Consider the following 17,769-nt stretch of genomic DNA (forward strand, 5'->3'; position numbering starts at 1 on the left):
ATACAGACAAACTGATTCAAGCAAAAAAACATATGAAATTCAAATATATTAAACAGCAGTATGTGATTATTTGTCTGTCGCTGCAGCAGTGAGGTGAGAATCAAACACTCTCTGAATAACAATGAGAAGGGCTTTAGTCTCAGAAGGAGAAAAACTGTTCATCAATGCCTGAAGAGCCACAAGATACACTGCAGTGAGGTAAAACATCTTATGCTTCATATCTGCCTGGCTACACCTTGCAATAACAAAAACAAAAACAAAAATTGGTTTTGTAGCTGCTGAACATCAAATGTTTGCAAAAATCAAACCGTGTGTTTCAGGATAAAGTGCCAAACATTGCATTACTGGGATCTGGAGGAGGACAAAGAGCCATGGTGGGTTTGCTGGGATCAATGGTTCAGCTCCATAAAGTGGGACTACTGGACTCTGTCCTTTATTTGAGTGGAGTCTCTGGATCAACCTGGTACAAACCCTGAGAAATAACTAACAAACAAACACACACACACACACACACACGGGTTGAATGTCAAAAATGAGAGCATATGTTGTTCCTCTGAAGGTGCATGGCCTCCTTATATCAGGAACGAGACTGGTCCACCAAACTAAAGGCTGTGAAAGACAAGATCGTCCAGAGACTCAACGGTTCTGGAGTCAGCTGGACAACAGCGTATGACAAACTGAAGAAATATTACAATGAGAAAGACATCTTCAGTTTGACTGACTTCTGGGCAGCGATGGTCGTCACAACATTTGTGAAAGAGGTCTGTAACTATTCATAACACAGCCTCCATGACTTACATGATTTATGAGGTGCTGTAACGTACTGCTCTGAGTCAGAAGGTTGAGGATCCAAACGCAGTTTTTAATAAAAGGGTAATCCACAATCGTAGTCAAAAGTACAGGCAAAAAGGTCATACACAGGAAAGCAGTCCAAACAGGCAAACAAGGCAGGAGAGACAGTCAAAAGGGTAATCCACGGAACGGGCAAGTAATCAAAGACCAAGATACATGAAACCAGGGAAACGCTCAGAATTGCAGTAGAAACACTAAACAAGACTTAGCAATGATTGACAGAATGAACAGGCTTTATATAGGGTGAGCTAACTAGGTAATGGGGTGCAGGTGGATGTAATCAATGGGTGTTGAAGAGTCCGGGCAAAGGATTTTGGGAGATGTAGTCCTTGATGGAGTGACAGTCTGGAGTGGAGTGCCCTCAGGTGGTTCTCATGGGCACTCTCACTGGTGATTGTGACAGGTGCATAGTCACAAATATTTTTAATAGATTGTAATATAAGTATTTCATAATTTTAACCTTGAGATTTCAAATAAACATACATATGTAAAATAACATTTAAACATTTTAGATTATACACTTCTAGGTTGCTAATCAAATAAGTAGGTGAACTGTAAAAGTACAACACTAATATAATAAAATATTACATTGAGTAATTACTTAAAAGAAAAATATCCACCTTACAGCTTTATTACGTTTTATTGATTAGTCTTTATATGGCATTAATTCTTTTAGCAGTTAGGAATAAAATGTTTAATGCAAAAATCACTCCATGAGACACGTGACCTCTCAGTCATGACTGTATTATTGTAGTGATAGTTAAAGCAGTAATTCATGTTTACTTTTAACCAACAACCTAGAGATGAAATACTGAAGAGATAACAGAAGAAAAAAATACTGGAAAGATCAAATAATGACTCACTTAATGAAATGAAGTTTCTTTTCACTTAGTTTCTTTTCCTTTTCCTGCACTATGTAACATTTTTCAGTAAAATGTCCAAAAACCACAAGGTTTTCAGTTGAGTACTTACAATATCCCAAATGTTTCCAACTATTTGTAAATCGTGAGAAAATTGCTATTTTATCCAAGGACATCTCCACCAATAAGATTGTGTGGTGGGCGTTCTGGCGCAATATGGCTGCCGTCGCATCATCCAGGTGGATGCTACATTGGTGGTGGATGAGGAGATTCCCCCGTTCTATGTAAAGCACTTTGAGTGCCTAGAAAAGCGCTATATAAATGTAACAAACTATTATTATTATTATTAAGGAACCGTGTGAGGAGTCGCTTGTCAATTGCGTCATATCTGCGTTCCTCTCGGTTTGTGGTTTTACTCTGCAGAAATGCTTTCCTCTCACTGCAGTGTGAACAAGTGTCATAGCAGCCGGCGAGAGAACGCACAGAGTAACGTCATCCCATCATCAACACACTCAGATGTGTGTAATATGATCAACAGAGCTGTGTTACCTCACACTCATGAGCGGAGGAGCAGAAGTGGCGCCGGCGACTGTGGCTTCATAATAAAAGTCCCGCTGCTCGCGAGGCGTGTGTTGCGTTCATCTCATTAACAATCGCTCCAGTGGTTCCTCAGCTCCACAACACTCGCTCCTGCTCTGCTTCAGACTACAGTAACGCTAATAATCACATCCATCAACATGATTTCTGCCCGAGGCCTATCCCGATTCTTTCCCACCGGCTGTGAGGTGAAGACGACATGTCCCAAGATTCTGCGCTCAAACTTGGTGTCATCAAACTTTGTCTTGAATAGGCGACCTCTAGCGGACGGAAAAGTTACATAGGGCACCTTTAAGCATACATGAGAATGAAATGGTGTTGAAATGTACTCAACAAGTCCATAGTACCATTTTTGTTCTGGCAGAACCCCCAATATCCTGTTGTGAACTCAATGAACCTCAATTGACAGTTTTTTAGAGTTCTTGCAGGGACATGTGGACATTTCCTCAAAGTTCCTCAGAGATGATTACCCAGTCTAGCGATCTGAGGAACCCAAAATGAGATTTTTATTTATTTTATTTTTTTTACAGTGAGAGCCTTTACTTTAAATACTTTTCCTAGTAGAGATATCTTGTTGAGTAAGTTTTATCACTTGAACTGGTTTGTGTTTGTGATTGGAGAAATTGTTCTAATTGTCCCTGGTCTCCTCTACAAAAATGTCCTCTATAGACCAATGAACACACACTCACACAGCAGTGGAACCAGCAGAGTAAAGACCCGTTTCCCATTTACACAATGATCGACAAGCAAAGCAAGCAGCAAAAGGAAGGAGGTCAGTGTGTTTGTGTGAAAGAAAGAGACAGAGAGTAAATGTGCTGGTGTCATCTGTTATATGGACGTGTTTCTGCCTGCAGACCCCTGGTTCGAGATCACTCCACATGAAGCAGGTTATTCCCTCCTTGGAGCTTTTGTGGGAGTCTCCGACTTTGGGAGTCAGTTTGAAAAAGGCTCTGTGAAGAAGAAGCAGCCTGAAATCGACATGCTCTACCTGCAAGGTAACAAACTTACAGATCAATAGTTTCTGTGATGTACTGAGCCAGTGATCTGTAGTGCTCATTTCCAAGTCAAAACAAGTCAACATTATGACTAGAAATGCTCAAAAATAGTTTAGGCATCAATTTCAACAGCACGCTGAGTATTTAGAGTTAAGTTTATCATGTCCAATATATTATTTGGAGAAATAAATGAAAACATTTGCTTAAGTAAGTGAACAAAATGGAACATCTCAAAACAGGACCATATTGCCCCACTAATAGGAAAACGAACATCCTACCTATAGGGCAAGAACACTTTTTTTTTTTGTGATACACTTTTAATGACTTATTTCTTTTAAATGTATGTGGTTAATGTAAAACACTAAATGCCTCAGTTTACGTCTGTAACCCTGGTTCCCTGAAGAGGGAATGAGACACTGCGTCGAGATGCCGTGGGAACGCCTCTGCATGGTTGCATTGTGAAGCATGTGTAAATAAGTCTAATGGCATGACGAAACGTCATAGGTGGGTGACGTCATCGACCAGGAAACAATAAAGCATACCCGGAACAAACGGTGCTAGCTTCTGATAGGCTGAAGCAAGTCTATTACAGGCATGCAGGGAGGATGGCATTGGCAGGGTGACGCAGCGTCTCGTTCCCTCTTCAGGGAGCCAGGGTTACAGACGTAACCTGAGATGTTCCCTTTCAAAGGAACTCAAGCTGCACGAGACGCTGTGGGAACCTAGGACTAGCAAGTGCCTGTCTGTGTGAAATTGTTGCGCACACTAAAGCCTTGTTTATACTTTGGCCTGGCTCCGCAGTGTGAGCCTCTGCTGACTGCGAGCGATCCTCCCCAAACGAATGAGGCGTTTATACTTGACGTGCTCGCCGCTGTACTATTCTTTGAACAACAGAGGGCAACTCGGAGTAATTGTTCTAAATCTTCAGGAAACAGCAGTGAGAAGAAGTAATGTACAGGTGACGATATTTATTCGAGTACACTTCACCAAAAACTATGTAAAAATCGTGTAAAACTCAGTAAACCTTGAGAATATTACTTGTGACATTAGAAAAAATAAATATGGATATGAGAACACGTATGTATAGGCTACTACTAAATTAGCGATCTCTTAAATATTTTCTAATTTCTCTAAACCTTCATTTAGTTTTGTGAACTTTTTTTGTTATTAAACATGGGCCTTTATGTTCATTTAAAAGGCTTATTATGCTATTGTTGGCCCATTTTGTAAATATAAGCAACTAATTTGTACGGGCGAACTGGGTTCCGTTGTGATGAGACGGTGTGAGATGGTGGTCCAGTGGGTTAAACCATGGAACTGATACACAGAAGGTGGCTGGTTCGAGCCCAGCGGTCACCACCAGTGTGCCCTTGAGCAAGGCACTTTACTCCATGTTGCTCCAGGGGGATTGTCCCTGTAATAAGTCACTTTGGATAAAAGCGTCTGCCAAATGCATAAATGTAAATGTAAAATGAGACGTCATGCTCGGTCAAATTTGCCTGGAACTCGTGCATCTTCCAATACTGTTCCGCATGTAAATTACAAAAAATGCCCATGCGATATGCACTCAATGCCCACTCTGCAATGACGTCATTTTTGCTGCGCGCACGAGTATAAACCAAGCTTAAGACGAAAGCACCCAGGAGTGGAGCCAAATCTAGGTCATAAAACCCACAGCCTGCAACATCACAAATATATTGAAGGGAACCTTTTGAATCGGCCATACTCTGGGTGGAGTGGGCCCGAATATCCATTGGTGAAGGCTAACCGGCTACCCCAAAAGCAAGTTAAATAGCTCTGCTTAGAGGCTGGGCACCCCTTCTTGGGTAACCTAGCCTGGATGCCAGCTGAATTTAGCCCCGCCCACAACATTTGAGTTTAGGAAATTCAATCTGGACTTGATCCGTCGTGGAGCAACTATGCTCTAACCAGAGCTGTTTGGACTAATGAAATTGTCAGGACGGGCTTTATACGATGATGAACAGATGATAAACAGTAAAATAATCATCCACATCACCAAAGAGCGCTTGGGTTAAATTCCTTCTCATCCTAAACTTGTTTGTATATGCATTCACCTTTACTATTTCTCTCAAAAATGATGATCGTGTTGCCGTGTATCCTTAAATTCTTTTTACAACACGGGCAAAGATCGTTTACACTCATCTTCTTCTTCTACTTCTTCCAGCGTGCGTGCAGTTGAGTTCTGTTGACAAATATGCGTCGCTCGGTTGCTCTGATTGGTTGTATCCAATTGAGGTCTTTCCTGGTTGGCATGAAACACGCCCCATAATCACAGCCCAGTGGAGCAGGAGCAGACTCATATTCTGACTAGAATCTGAGTATGACGACGTCAGGCTATGGGTAACCCAAAACAGACAAAAAACTGGAGTCTGACTTTCTCCACTGGGTGGCTCTGTGGACGTAGATATCTAGTGGCCTGACTGGGCATAGCAGATTCTGAACCCTGAGCTGTTTTCTAGGCCCTGGAGGTGTTTTGACATGCCCTGACATTTCTGCTTATTTCTGTTACTTGTAACATTATCATGGCTAAAGTCTGATTACTCTGTCAGCACAAACTCTGCTACAATAATATGTGAGCAGCATGTGTGTAAGAGTTTGTAGTTTTGAGAAAATTACGTTTATGCGTGGTTTGTGAAAAAATAAGTCAATGAAATAAGGCCATAAAAGAAAACAATATGATGCTGGATTCTTCACATCGAGATCGGGAAAAATGGCAAACCCAGATACAGAGTTGTGACCTTGACGGCAAAAATATTTCATATAATTTTCTCTTATACTGAACCTCCTGCTTTCTGCTCGCCAGACAATGTTAAGTTTGGCAACTGATTGCATGCAATGAAACACTTTATTAAATATTATAGGCTATCCAGTGAGGGGCTAAGAAATTCCTGGGCAGTCTTCAAACTCATTCGACTTCCTACAGGGAAAGCTTTGCAGAAATACTAAAAACTGTTAAAAATATGACGACTATAGCATTGAAGGAATTGAAAATGATCAAAGATATTTGATATTTGAAATCCAACAAAGAAATTTGCTTTACTGTTGTCAACACATTTGCTTATCAGAAGAGCCTGGAAGACAAAAGACAGGCCTGTAGGCCACATGAGGTGCCACACCTTTACAGTGGGGGAAGTTTGGTCTGATTGGTCAGTTTGAATGTTATGTTTGAGTTTGGTCTGATTGGTCAGTTTGAATGTTATGTTTGAGTTTGGTCTGATTGGTCAGTTTGAATGTTATGTTTGAGTTTGGTCTGATTGGTCAGTTTAAAAGAATACATTTGGTTTCAGTCACATGGTCAAGGAATAGATAAAAGAGGATTGGAACTGTGGCTCTCGCTCTCTTTTCCTCTGGCTCTCTTTTTCTCTGGCTCTCTTACTCTCTGGCTCTTGAGGTCATTGGGGTCTCTTCTTCTCTCTCTCTCTCTCTCTCTCTCTATCCCTCAGGTAACATTTTATTCATGCTGTGTACGATTAATGGCATAAGTTTATCATCTCATTCATCAATTTTGAAACTATTTTAAGTGTAACCATAACCAGATTTTGTCATTAAATCCTTTCTATTACGAATACTGTGCTAACTAGTTTTGATTTGGTATTGACTTTGAAGTGCTCCCTATTGCAATACAATATAGTCACCTTATAGCAACGCTCTCCCACATATTTTGCTATTGTAACTGCGCTTATCTCCGTCGTTGGTATAAGTTGCAGTGGGTGGAAATAGACGAGAAATGTACAGTTTTCTTCCATCTTTCTGATAACATTTCTTTAGTCTTCTGGCAACCCTGCAGATTGAACCATCTGCAGGAGTCCACTCTTACAGCATCGGGTTGTGGCAGCTATTGAAGTGTTGCTCACATTATCTAACTGCAATTAGAATCTATTTTCTATCATGCTATATAAATAAATGGCAAGATTCCTGACAGGGCAACTAATGTCGAAAAATGCAGTAATGTCATGACCTTGCCAGCGAGTGTGCTTTTCTGCAGCTCTGTGCGGCAGCGCTTTAGCTGATGGAGAGGAGAATTGGAAATTCATCTGGCAAAAGATAAAAGGTGAGGCTGCATTTGTTCTGAAGAATCTGTTCTGCCTAAAACTGACAGTCAAATCATTGTCAAATGAACCTTTTCTTTTCTTCAGATTTCTTAAGCCATTTCAGAAAACACACACTTGATGAAATGGGGGAAGGTAAAACATTTCTACTGATAAGTTACATGTAGTAAAAATTGTTGATACATTTTTTTCAGTGTGTTCATGTTTGTTCAATGCGTGTTTTCTTCAGAACATCCAGACTCCCCACCAGTAGACAAGAGTTTCCAGGTGCTCTTGGACCTGGCGGACATGAATATCTCTGTTTTGGAAGGCAGAGATCCTTCTGCTCTTGATGAATCCATCAGAACACTGCTGAAAGGTAAACCTTTTCTAAAGTGTGCTAGAATTCACATATAAAGGTTACATTTTTAAAAGATAATTTCTGAAGATACACAAACAAACAAAGAAAGGTTATTGTACATTTCCACTGATATTGCCAAACAAACCCATTGAATGGACAGTATGTCCATCACAGCCTCGCATTCACATCAAATTAAATATGTCATCTACTGTCCATAGTTGTCACATTATGCATTATTTGTGTTAATTATGAACCTGTATATAGTAGTTCTGAGTAGTCCTCTGGGAGTTATGAAAAAAATTGTAGTTACTTGGCACAACTTAGAGTTTCTTGTGTTAATAGTACATTACTTATTTGTTCCTGTGTAGTTATTCATTAATGATGGATCCGTATTCTTAAGTGTTACCTAAATATTATTAAAAACAAATTCATGCAACAGCGAAAATGGAAATGGCAACATGCAAAAATATTAAACCTGTGTTTAAGGTTTAAATTTATACTCTAAATTAAAAATCCAGGTTGATTTGAACCCGCCAAATCTGTTTCAATGAGTTGACTGATGATAATTCAAATGCAAATAGGTGTGGTTTTGATATGCAGGCACACCATAGCTCAGGATGCTGCCAACAAACATGAGATGAAGCTGATTAAAGGCACAGTATGTAAGTTTCGCCGCTAGAGGTCACCTATTCAAAACGATAACAAAGGCATAGTTTGATGACGCCATGAATGCCGATGAAAAGCAATCCTATAGGACTCAGGCAGAAATCATGTTCAGAAATCATCTGCGCTTTCTTCCGCTCTTATTACCCACAGCTGAGGTGCACTTGAACAAGACACCTAACCCCCAATCGCTCCCCGGGCATCATAGCAGAAATGGCTGCCCACTGCTTTGTGTGTGTGTGTGTGTTCACTTTCATGTTCTCATCTTTCCACAGACATTGAACCCAAGAAATCGATGATTTTTCCACCAGGAAAACTGGATATCCATGATAAAAAAGCTGCAGAACAGTATATGAAGGAGTACACCAAAGATGTTTGCAAAGATTTAGATGTTGTTAGTTGTTCAAATTTCTCGTCGATCGGTAGGTTGAACTGATATATACAATGTACTCAGCATAAATTTTTAATTTTTAAAACTTTTAAATAGCCATAACTGAGCTTTCAGTTTGAACCAGTGTGATTTAATGCCTAACGCCCAAACTTTCTACTTGGACCCTAGAGAGGTATAATTTATCTTGAAACACTTTTTGTGAAAAAAAACTGAATTTTGTCATAGAAGGAAGAGAGGACCCAAACAAAAAATTGAATTTATTCAGCCACAAAATAACTTAGGCAGTCTGCTGTTCACTGGTAGAAAAGTTTGATAATGGACGCTGATCTGGAGAACAACTCAGGAAAGTACGATCAGGAAACACAGGAAAAGTGCTCAGTCATAGGCAGAGATTGTGTTATCACGGCAGACAGACGAAGTGCTCAGTACCACAGACAGTGTCCAGAAGGTCAAGACGCCTAGACATTCAGGGTACTGAACAGAAAACAGGTGAGATGTATACGACAAGACACACTTGACTAGACTAGATTAGAGGCTTCTAGGACTAGTGTAGGACAGACAAGAGATAACACCATGAGCATGGAGCGACCAACAATAATCTGGCAAAGAAGCCAAAAACCGGGTGACGCTAAATAGCATGAAAGATGAGGACAAAGACGAACAGATGCAATCTGTTCTGAATCTCCAAGAACATTTAATTTTCTGGTTCTTTACAAAACCAGCTATGATTTACTAGTTCTTTAAAGCTAAAACAAAAACAAAACACTGATGTCACCAGGGCTAGACATTAAAGCTGCACTATGTAACATGTTTGAGCGCAGACTCTTGGGACATGTGGTCTTCACCTCACAGCCAGTGGGAAAGAATCTGGATAACCTACCTTTCATTCATATTGTTTCCTTCTGTGATCCTGCATCTTGGACAAGTTTACTACATTTTGCACCCAAAAACATAATTTTAGCTTACATCGTGAAACGGTTATGTTGTCCTCAACGGTAGGTTTTGATCGCTGCTTGATCTACGTACGATAACAGATGGATATGTGAGGTTCTTATTTTCATTTGAAATAAAATGCTGTTTTTTTCTTTCCATAATCCAATGATAATTCTGAAAGAAAATGCACCTAGAGCACAGATTAATGGCCGAGAGCCTACTGTTGCTATATAATTCCTCGCGCATCTGATTGACAAATAAACTGCGCAGTCTTATATAATTGTTTTTGTTAATATTGTGGTTATTTTGCCTCGTACATTCTGTGCAAAAGCACTTAAGTATACGTTTGAAAATGACGACTTACAGTCATAAAAACCAAATGTAAAGTGTTCATCTGGGTGTCAGGTATGATGCACAATTTTTAGATTTTTGATATTTAATAAAATAAACTGTCAAATCACATGAAAATATGAATATATACTATGCTACTGTATGGGCTCATACACAAAATAGCTATGCTAGATTTAAATATGTCATAGCTGATAGAACACTGATTTTTTTTTCAGACAAACAACTGTTATAGTGTTTCTCTGTCTAGATTAAGGATCTTCGCACACAACCTCATCAGAGCTATTTGATGACCTGTCATGTTATATATTTGATTTGGGTGTGTACAGTGCTCATTTACATATAGCCAACAACACATTTCCCAACAACTAAATTGTGGCCATGCAGTGAAAACGCTGAATAACTTTGGAAAACCACTAGCCATAGTATTACTAGCCATAAAAAAGTTAATGTCAAGGCCTGCACTGATCTGAAGAAACTGAAACATCAAGAACTTTTTGAATCTCCAAAGAGCCTTATAGTTACTCAAGAACCCTATACAGGCAAAAACTATCCTGAGAACCATTTAAGGAACCTAAGAACCACTGAAGAAACTATTATTTTTTTGGTAACACTTTACAATAAGGTTGTATTAGTTAACATTAGTTAATGCATTAGTTAACATTAACCATGAACAACCTCTATTCAGCATTTGTTCATCTTTGTTAACGTTAAGAGTAAAAATCCAGCTGTTCATGTTTTTTTTCATGTTAGTTCACAGTGCATTAACTAATGTTAACAAGACTTTAATAATGCATTAGTAAATGTTGAAATTAACATTAACAAAGATGCGTTAAAAGTGAAGTTCATTATTAGTTCATGTTAACTGATGTAATTAACTAATGTTAACTAATGAACCTTTTTTGTACAGCTATTTGCTTGAGCATTTGTAGATGCATGGCTGACTGGATTTGGGGCAGGAAATATGACTTTCTCCACAACATGACAGGTGAGAAGAGATTTGGCAATTCAATGTGAATAATAAATGTGACTCAATGTGACTCATTTCACGCTGTGATCTCTCACTCAAATACTGTCAGATACGGAAGTTCCTGCCGCTCTCCTGAAAAGTGAGATGAGAGACTATGAAGACGCTGGACTGTTGCTCAACTCACCCTACGCCTCAGTGCTGAGAAGAGAGAGAAACATTCACCTCATCATTTCCCTGGATTTCAGTGATGGCGATCCTTTCAAGGCATTACATATAATTCTCTCTAATATAATAATGCACATACTCTCATATAAGCTCATTTAAATGAATAGTTTCCCTAGAGATGTAAATTCAATCATCAATCACTCACCCTTGTGTTGTTCCAAAGCCGTATGACTTTCTTCACAAAGGGAGGAATCTTTTTTGAGGAATCTTGCTGCTTTTTTCTTCATGACACACTAACCTAAAAATACACAGAATAAAAATTAAAACAACACTGACAGTTAAAGGGTTAGTTCACCCAAAAATGAAAATTCTGTCATTAATTACTTACCCTCATGTCGTTGGACACCCGTAAGACCTTTGTTCATCTTCGGAACACAAATTAAGATATTTTAGTTGAAATCTGATGGCTCAGAAAGGCCTCCATTGGCCCGATTGTAATTTGCACTCTCAAGACCCATAAAAGGTACTAAAGACATCATTACAATTAAGTCCATCTCACTACAGTGGTTCTACAATAACTTTATGAAGCTACGAGAATAGTTTTTGTGTGCAAACAAATCTAAATAGTGACTTTATTCAACTTTATTCTGGGCCTCAGACGTGAACTCACAAAGCACCACGATGTATGCGCGAGAGTAGAGCCGGTGTTCTGACACATGACCCGGAAGCGAAGAGCTTTGTTTACAAGCAGAAGGAAGATGCGGCGTATCTAAGCTGTTGAATTCTACATTGATTGTGTTTTAGGTCTTGGCGTAGTGCTCAAAATGGGTCTAAATTGTGCAATTCATGGATGCCCGAACTGTGCTCTACACCATATTCACGTCAGAGGCCCAGAATAAAGTTGAATAAAGTCGATATTTTGATTTTTTGTTTGCACAGTGCACACAAAAACTATTCTCGTCTCTTCATAAAATGATTGTAGAACCACTGTAGTGAGATGGACTTTGTAACAAAGTCTTTAGTACCTTTTATGGGTCTTGTGAGAGCAAATTACATTACTGCCAATGGAGGCCTTTCTGAGCCATCAGATTTCAACAAAAATATCTTCATTTGTGTTCCGAAGATGAACGGAGGCCTGACGGGTGTCGAACGACATGAGGGTCAGTAATTAAGGACAGAATTTTTATTTTTGGGTGAACTAACCCTTTAATTACAATCCTAGGTCATCCTAGGTGTATATGACATTCTTCTTTCAGACGAATAAAATCTGAGTTTTATTAAAAAATTCCTCGCTCTTCCAAGCTTTATAATGGCAGTGATTGTTGTCTCGTTTATGAAGTCCATAAAAGTGCATCTATCCATCATAAAATTGCATCTATCCATAATATAACTGCTCCACACGGCTCCGGGGGGTTAATTAAGGCCTTCTGAAGCAAAGTGACGTGTTTGTGTAAGAAACATATTCATATTTAAAACTTTATAGGCTAAAATAACTACCTTCAGGCAGTCAGCGGTAGCAAGTTGACATGCGCTAAAAGAGTAACCAATGACGTGATGTACAGGAGCATCTCAAGCTTTGACGCCTCTCGTGGATCGGGCTGGGCAACAAACTCAAGCCCCTCTTCTCTTATATTGGAATCCTCCGCAATTTCTCTTTAAAAATTCTACTTCTCTGCGCTTCTGCGTTCATCAATACTCATGTGTCAAGGGTTCAAGGGTCAAGGGTTACTCTTTCACCATAAGTCGACTTGCTACCGCTGATGCTGGAAGCTAGATATTTTAGTCTATAAAGTTTTAAATATGGATACTTTTCTTACACAAACGTGCCACTTGGGTTCAGAAGGTCTTTATTAAACCCCCGGAGCCGTGTCTTTAGTGTGAAAAATATTTAGTGTGGCCGCAGCTTAATGTGAAAATAAGTAGGGCAATAGTAATCCTGCTCACTTTACGACTCATAGAAAATTCGAAAAATATTTGTTGCAGAATGCTGAACACATTTAATTCAGTGTATAAATAGAGGTCTATGTTTGATGAATATTTTGTTGGAGCTCTGCCCCACCTGCCCATTATGGAAGCTTGTTTCCACCATAGAATAATAAAAAAAAAAAAAGTAATTGCGACTTTATTTTTCTCAGAATTGCGAGTTACTGGCTGCAATGCTTTTAACAGAGTGATGCTGCACTGCTTTTTCACTGCAGACTGTGAAAGGAGCTGCTAAAATGTGCAGGGAACAAAACTTCCTTTTCCCTGAGGTCAACATTCCCAGTGAGGACTTACAGAAACCGAAGGACTTTTATGTGTTCAAAGGCCAAGGCGCTCCAACCGTGATACACATCCCTCTCTTTAATGTGGTCAACTGTGGAGGCAAGTTCAAATCTTACAGTAGTCCTGAATACAACTGTGATATCAACTGAGTTCTGATTTAAGTGTGTTATTGTTCTATCAGATCAAATTGAGACCTGGAGGAGCAAATACAGCACATTTCAAGGTTCTTACAGCGCTGAGATGATCACTGACCTTATGGAGGTCGCTGGAAAAAACATCACAAACAATGCAGCAAAAGTGGTGGAAGAGATTCGTGCGATCATTGGGCTCCAGGCGTAACATGACTAAATTTAACACTTTGTTACTTCTCTTCTGTATCTAAATACAGACTAAATAGATCTGCATTGATGATTTAACAATAGTGTTTAATTTTGTTTTCTATATTTTTAATAGTCACTTAACATTGATCACTTACTACATTGATTACTTTTTCTGCCAAATGTGATTTGTGTGCCATTATAAGAGCACCAGAGGTTGGTAAAGTTGTGCTTAATTTCTGTTTAATGTTAAGAATGTTCCTGCAATCTGTTTCTTCATGTTTGATGTTCAGCTGATCATTACATATACAACAATAACATTGGATTACAAGTATTAATTAAGTATAAGTATGAGTAAAAATATTGTATTTACTTTTACACAAATTGTATTCTTGTCCATTATTGTTTCTGTTCCAATTAATTAATAAAGTGCTCTTAAAAATAAGGTCCTTTAGACAAAATGACTGACTGTAATAGCCTAATCATATTACTGCTATTAAATGTATATTTTTTATTTAAAAATGTCATTCATTCCAATGAATTCATATTTTAAGATATATTTTATTGGCACAATCTTTTAATATCCACTATGTGTATATTTCCTGTTACGTCTTCCCTTAATCTAGGGGAAAATAGGGAACGACGAACAACAAAAAGATGGAGAGACTGAGGTTCTCCAGCTCTCCAGACCCAGAGTAACAAATAATCAAACAACTTTTCAATTCTGAAATGGCGTTTCTGCCTTTTATTGTTACCAAGCAGGGATCACCAATTTAAATATAAATTTCCTTTGAAATAAAGCCCATTCATAAATAAATAGAAAATAAACAAAAAGAACAAACTTTACCTCGGGAGGAGGGCCTAGACAAAAGAAAACAGAAATACCTCTACCTAAAAGGAATTAAATGTTAAATTACCTACATTAAAGAAAAACAAACAAAACAACAGATAACTTCCCTCACTCCCTAACTAACCATTAAACAGGAGAAAAGATAGGTATCCTCCACCCTACTTTACCCATAACATCTTAACTGATTATAATTGACACCAACTTGTTAACACCATGACATCCATTACACATTCCAACAAAGAGCACACCAAGCTCTCTCTCTGGTCTGGGTTTGGAGAAAAGGATCAGCCTCAACCGCCGAATGTCTCTCGCCTTTCCCCGTTTCTCTCTGCAGCTTTATTTTGGACTCCTCAGGACACGCACCAATCAGGGTGTAGGCAACTCCCAGATTAGATGAATGAACAGGTGGTAACCATTTACCTATCAGGCAAGAAAACACAGGCAGGGAGAAAGACAGAAAGAGAGAGAGAGAAGAACAAATACTCCAAAAACACTCATTGTGGAAGAAACAAATATCAATACGTCCTTGGACGTAACACCCCCACCAATAATTATTTTCCTATATTCCCCCCCAATACAGGAAATATACCCTTCAGTACTACACCCTGGACAGCGCGTCCGCTACAACATTTTCGGTGCCTTTCAAATGCCTAATATCCAGGTTGTATTCCTGTACAATTAATGCCCATCGCATCAAACGCTGGTTGGCATTACACATACGGGAAAGAAACGTCAGAGGGTTATGATCGGTGAATACGACAATAGGCACACTACTACCTCCCAAATAAACTTCAAAGTGCTGAAGTGCCAGCACTAAAGCCAGAGCTTCCTTCTCAATTGTGCTGTAGTTATTTTGGCACTTCGAAAAATTTTTTGAAAAATAGCACACCGGATGATCAATACCCATATTGTCTTCTTGTAATAATACCGCTCCCGCTCCAACTGAACTGGCATCCACGTGCAGCTTGAATGGGTGGTGAAATTCTGGAGCCTTAAGGACGGGTGCGTAACACAGAAGATCTTTAGCGGACACAAAAGCATGTTCACACTCACTAGACCATGCAAATGTTCTTTTATCACTGAGGAGATCAGTAAGTGGGGTCACCACACTAGAGAAGTTATTACAGAAGTTCCTATAATACCCACACATTCCAAGAAAACGTCTCAACTCACGTTTATTAGATGGAGATGGATAGTCTATTATAGCCGAAACCTTCGCTTCTACTGGTCTCACACTTCCTTGACCCACTTTTTTTCCCAAGTATGTCACCTCTCCTTTCGCAAATTCACATTTTGCGAGATTTACAGTCAGGGAAGCGTCTGACAATCGAGTAAACAATAGTTCAAGATTGTCCATATGCTCTACCCAACTGTCTGAATACAGCACAACATCATCTATATAGGCCTCACATTTCGGTACGTCTGATAAAACCTTCTGCATAAGCCTTTGGAACGTTGCTGGTGCATTTCGCATGCCGAAGGCAAGGACAGTATATTGAAGAAAGTTATCAGGCGTAACAAAGGCAGAAATCTCAGAAGCCCGTGGTGTGAGAGGCACCTGCCAGTAACCCTTCAATAGATCTATTTTTGTCACGTATCTTGCCGTTCCCACCCGATCGATACAATCCTCAATACGGGGTAGGGGGAACGAATCAGGTACCGAAAGATTATTAACTTTCCGGTAATCTGTACAAAAGCGATATGTAGAGTCTGGTTTGGGCACAAGCAGACATGGGGAGCTCCATGGGCTTTGACTTGGAACAGCTAACCCATGTTTTAATAGATATTTTACCTCATCCTTCATAATATCGCGTTTTCGTGGATTCACTCTATATGGATGCTGTTTCACCGGGGATGCACCACCCACCTCAATGTCATGACATAACACCGACGTTCTACTAGGTACGTCTGAAAAAAGTGAGGGAAAAGAATGAATCAACCTACACACATCCTCATTTTGTTCCTCAGACAAGTGCCTCAAATAACTACTTAAATCCCGTAAAATACTGGAATTATTTAGATGAGGAGTAGAAATAAGAGCAACATCATTTTCTACTGCACAAGAGGTAGTTATGGTGACTATGGAAGGAACCAGTGGAACATCTGTAGAAGATGGTTCTCGCCACATAAGCTTTTAGCATATTTACATGGCAAACTCGAGTTTTGCGTCGACGATCAGGAGTCTGAACAACGTAATCAGTTTCACTGAGCTTTTGCTCGATGACATATGGGCCTGAAAACTTTGCTTGCAACGCCAACCTGCAAATTTCTTTGGACACTTTTTTTGTCAAACTGTCGTTTCATATTCGCCTGCACAACAGACAAATGAGTCTTAGCTACTGCACACGCTTTGTGAAGTCTCTCTCTAAAAGAACTCACATAATCCAAAAGAGACACAGAAGACGAATTTTGTGTCAACAAATGCTCATACATCATTTTTAACGGACCCCTCACGGTGTGTCCAAACACTAGTTCGGCAGGACTAAATCCCAAGGACTCCTGAACTGCTTCTCTCGCAGCAAATAAAAGAAAAGGCAATCCCTCCGCCCAATCCTTTCCTGTCTGTAAGCAATATGCACGAATCATAGTCTTAAGAGTTTGGTGGAACCTCTCCAAGGTAGAGGTCTTCACGGGTCCAAAAATTCATACCCGAACCCGAAGAGACCCGTAATGTGCTTAACGGAACCGACCCGGACCCGTCTATTATTTCAAAAGCTGGACCCGGACCCGTGAAGATCCGAGAAATGCCAAAAACGTAGTACCCGGAACCGACCTGGACCCGTCTATTATTTAAAAGCTGGAACCGAACCCGGCGTGAAGACACAGACCCGACTGGACCCGTTTGTCACATATTCCACAATAACTGATATTAACAAGTCAATAAACAAGTTATGAAAAATATAACTTTTTGTCTTACCTAGCCGTCGTCTCCCTTCCTTGTAACGTTACTTGTGATGCATTACATCCTTGCCAAAAAGTTAAATCCATGTTATTCCTCTCTTGTTATTCCAAGCATGCTTAATTCACTCATCATTTCAGCTTTAAAAGTCCACTTTATGTCACGGTGACGGATGACAAATGCGTCTTTGCAGATTTGCATTTCGACTCGAGTTAACTCGCATAATAACTTTGACTGTTTGCCTTTTTGAACTA

The 17,769-nt window shown here is 39.5% G+C and overlaps 1 protein-coding gene across 1 annotated transcript; it reads left to right on the forward strand.

Annotated features, from left to right (window-relative positions):
- Window positions 1-371: 371 nt before the first annotated feature.
- LOC307124797 (cytosolic phospholipase A2 gamma) lies at window positions 372-13,788 on the forward strand (the record flags this gene model as incomplete). Its single annotated transcript, XM_079814244.1, has 11 exons — window positions 372-463; window positions 560-761; window positions 2,979-3,081; window positions 3,164-3,304; window positions 7,311-7,376; window positions 7,462-7,509; window positions 7,604-7,732; window positions 10,960-11,037; window positions 11,129-11,283; window positions 13,383-13,548; window positions 13,631-13,788. The coding sequence occupies 11 exons, from the start codon at window positions 372-374 to the stop codon at window positions 13,786-13,788; spliced, it is 1,338 nt and encodes a 445-aa protein (XP_079670370.1).
- Between the last annotated feature and the right edge of the window lie 3,981 nt (window positions 13,789-17,769).

The sequence above is a fragment of the Gobio gobio genome, assembly GCF_949357685.1.
Source record: "Gobio gobio genome assembly, chromosome: 4".
NCBI classification, from domain to species: Eukaryota; Metazoa; Chordata; class Actinopteri; order Cypriniformes; family Gobionidae; genus Gobio; species Gobio gobio.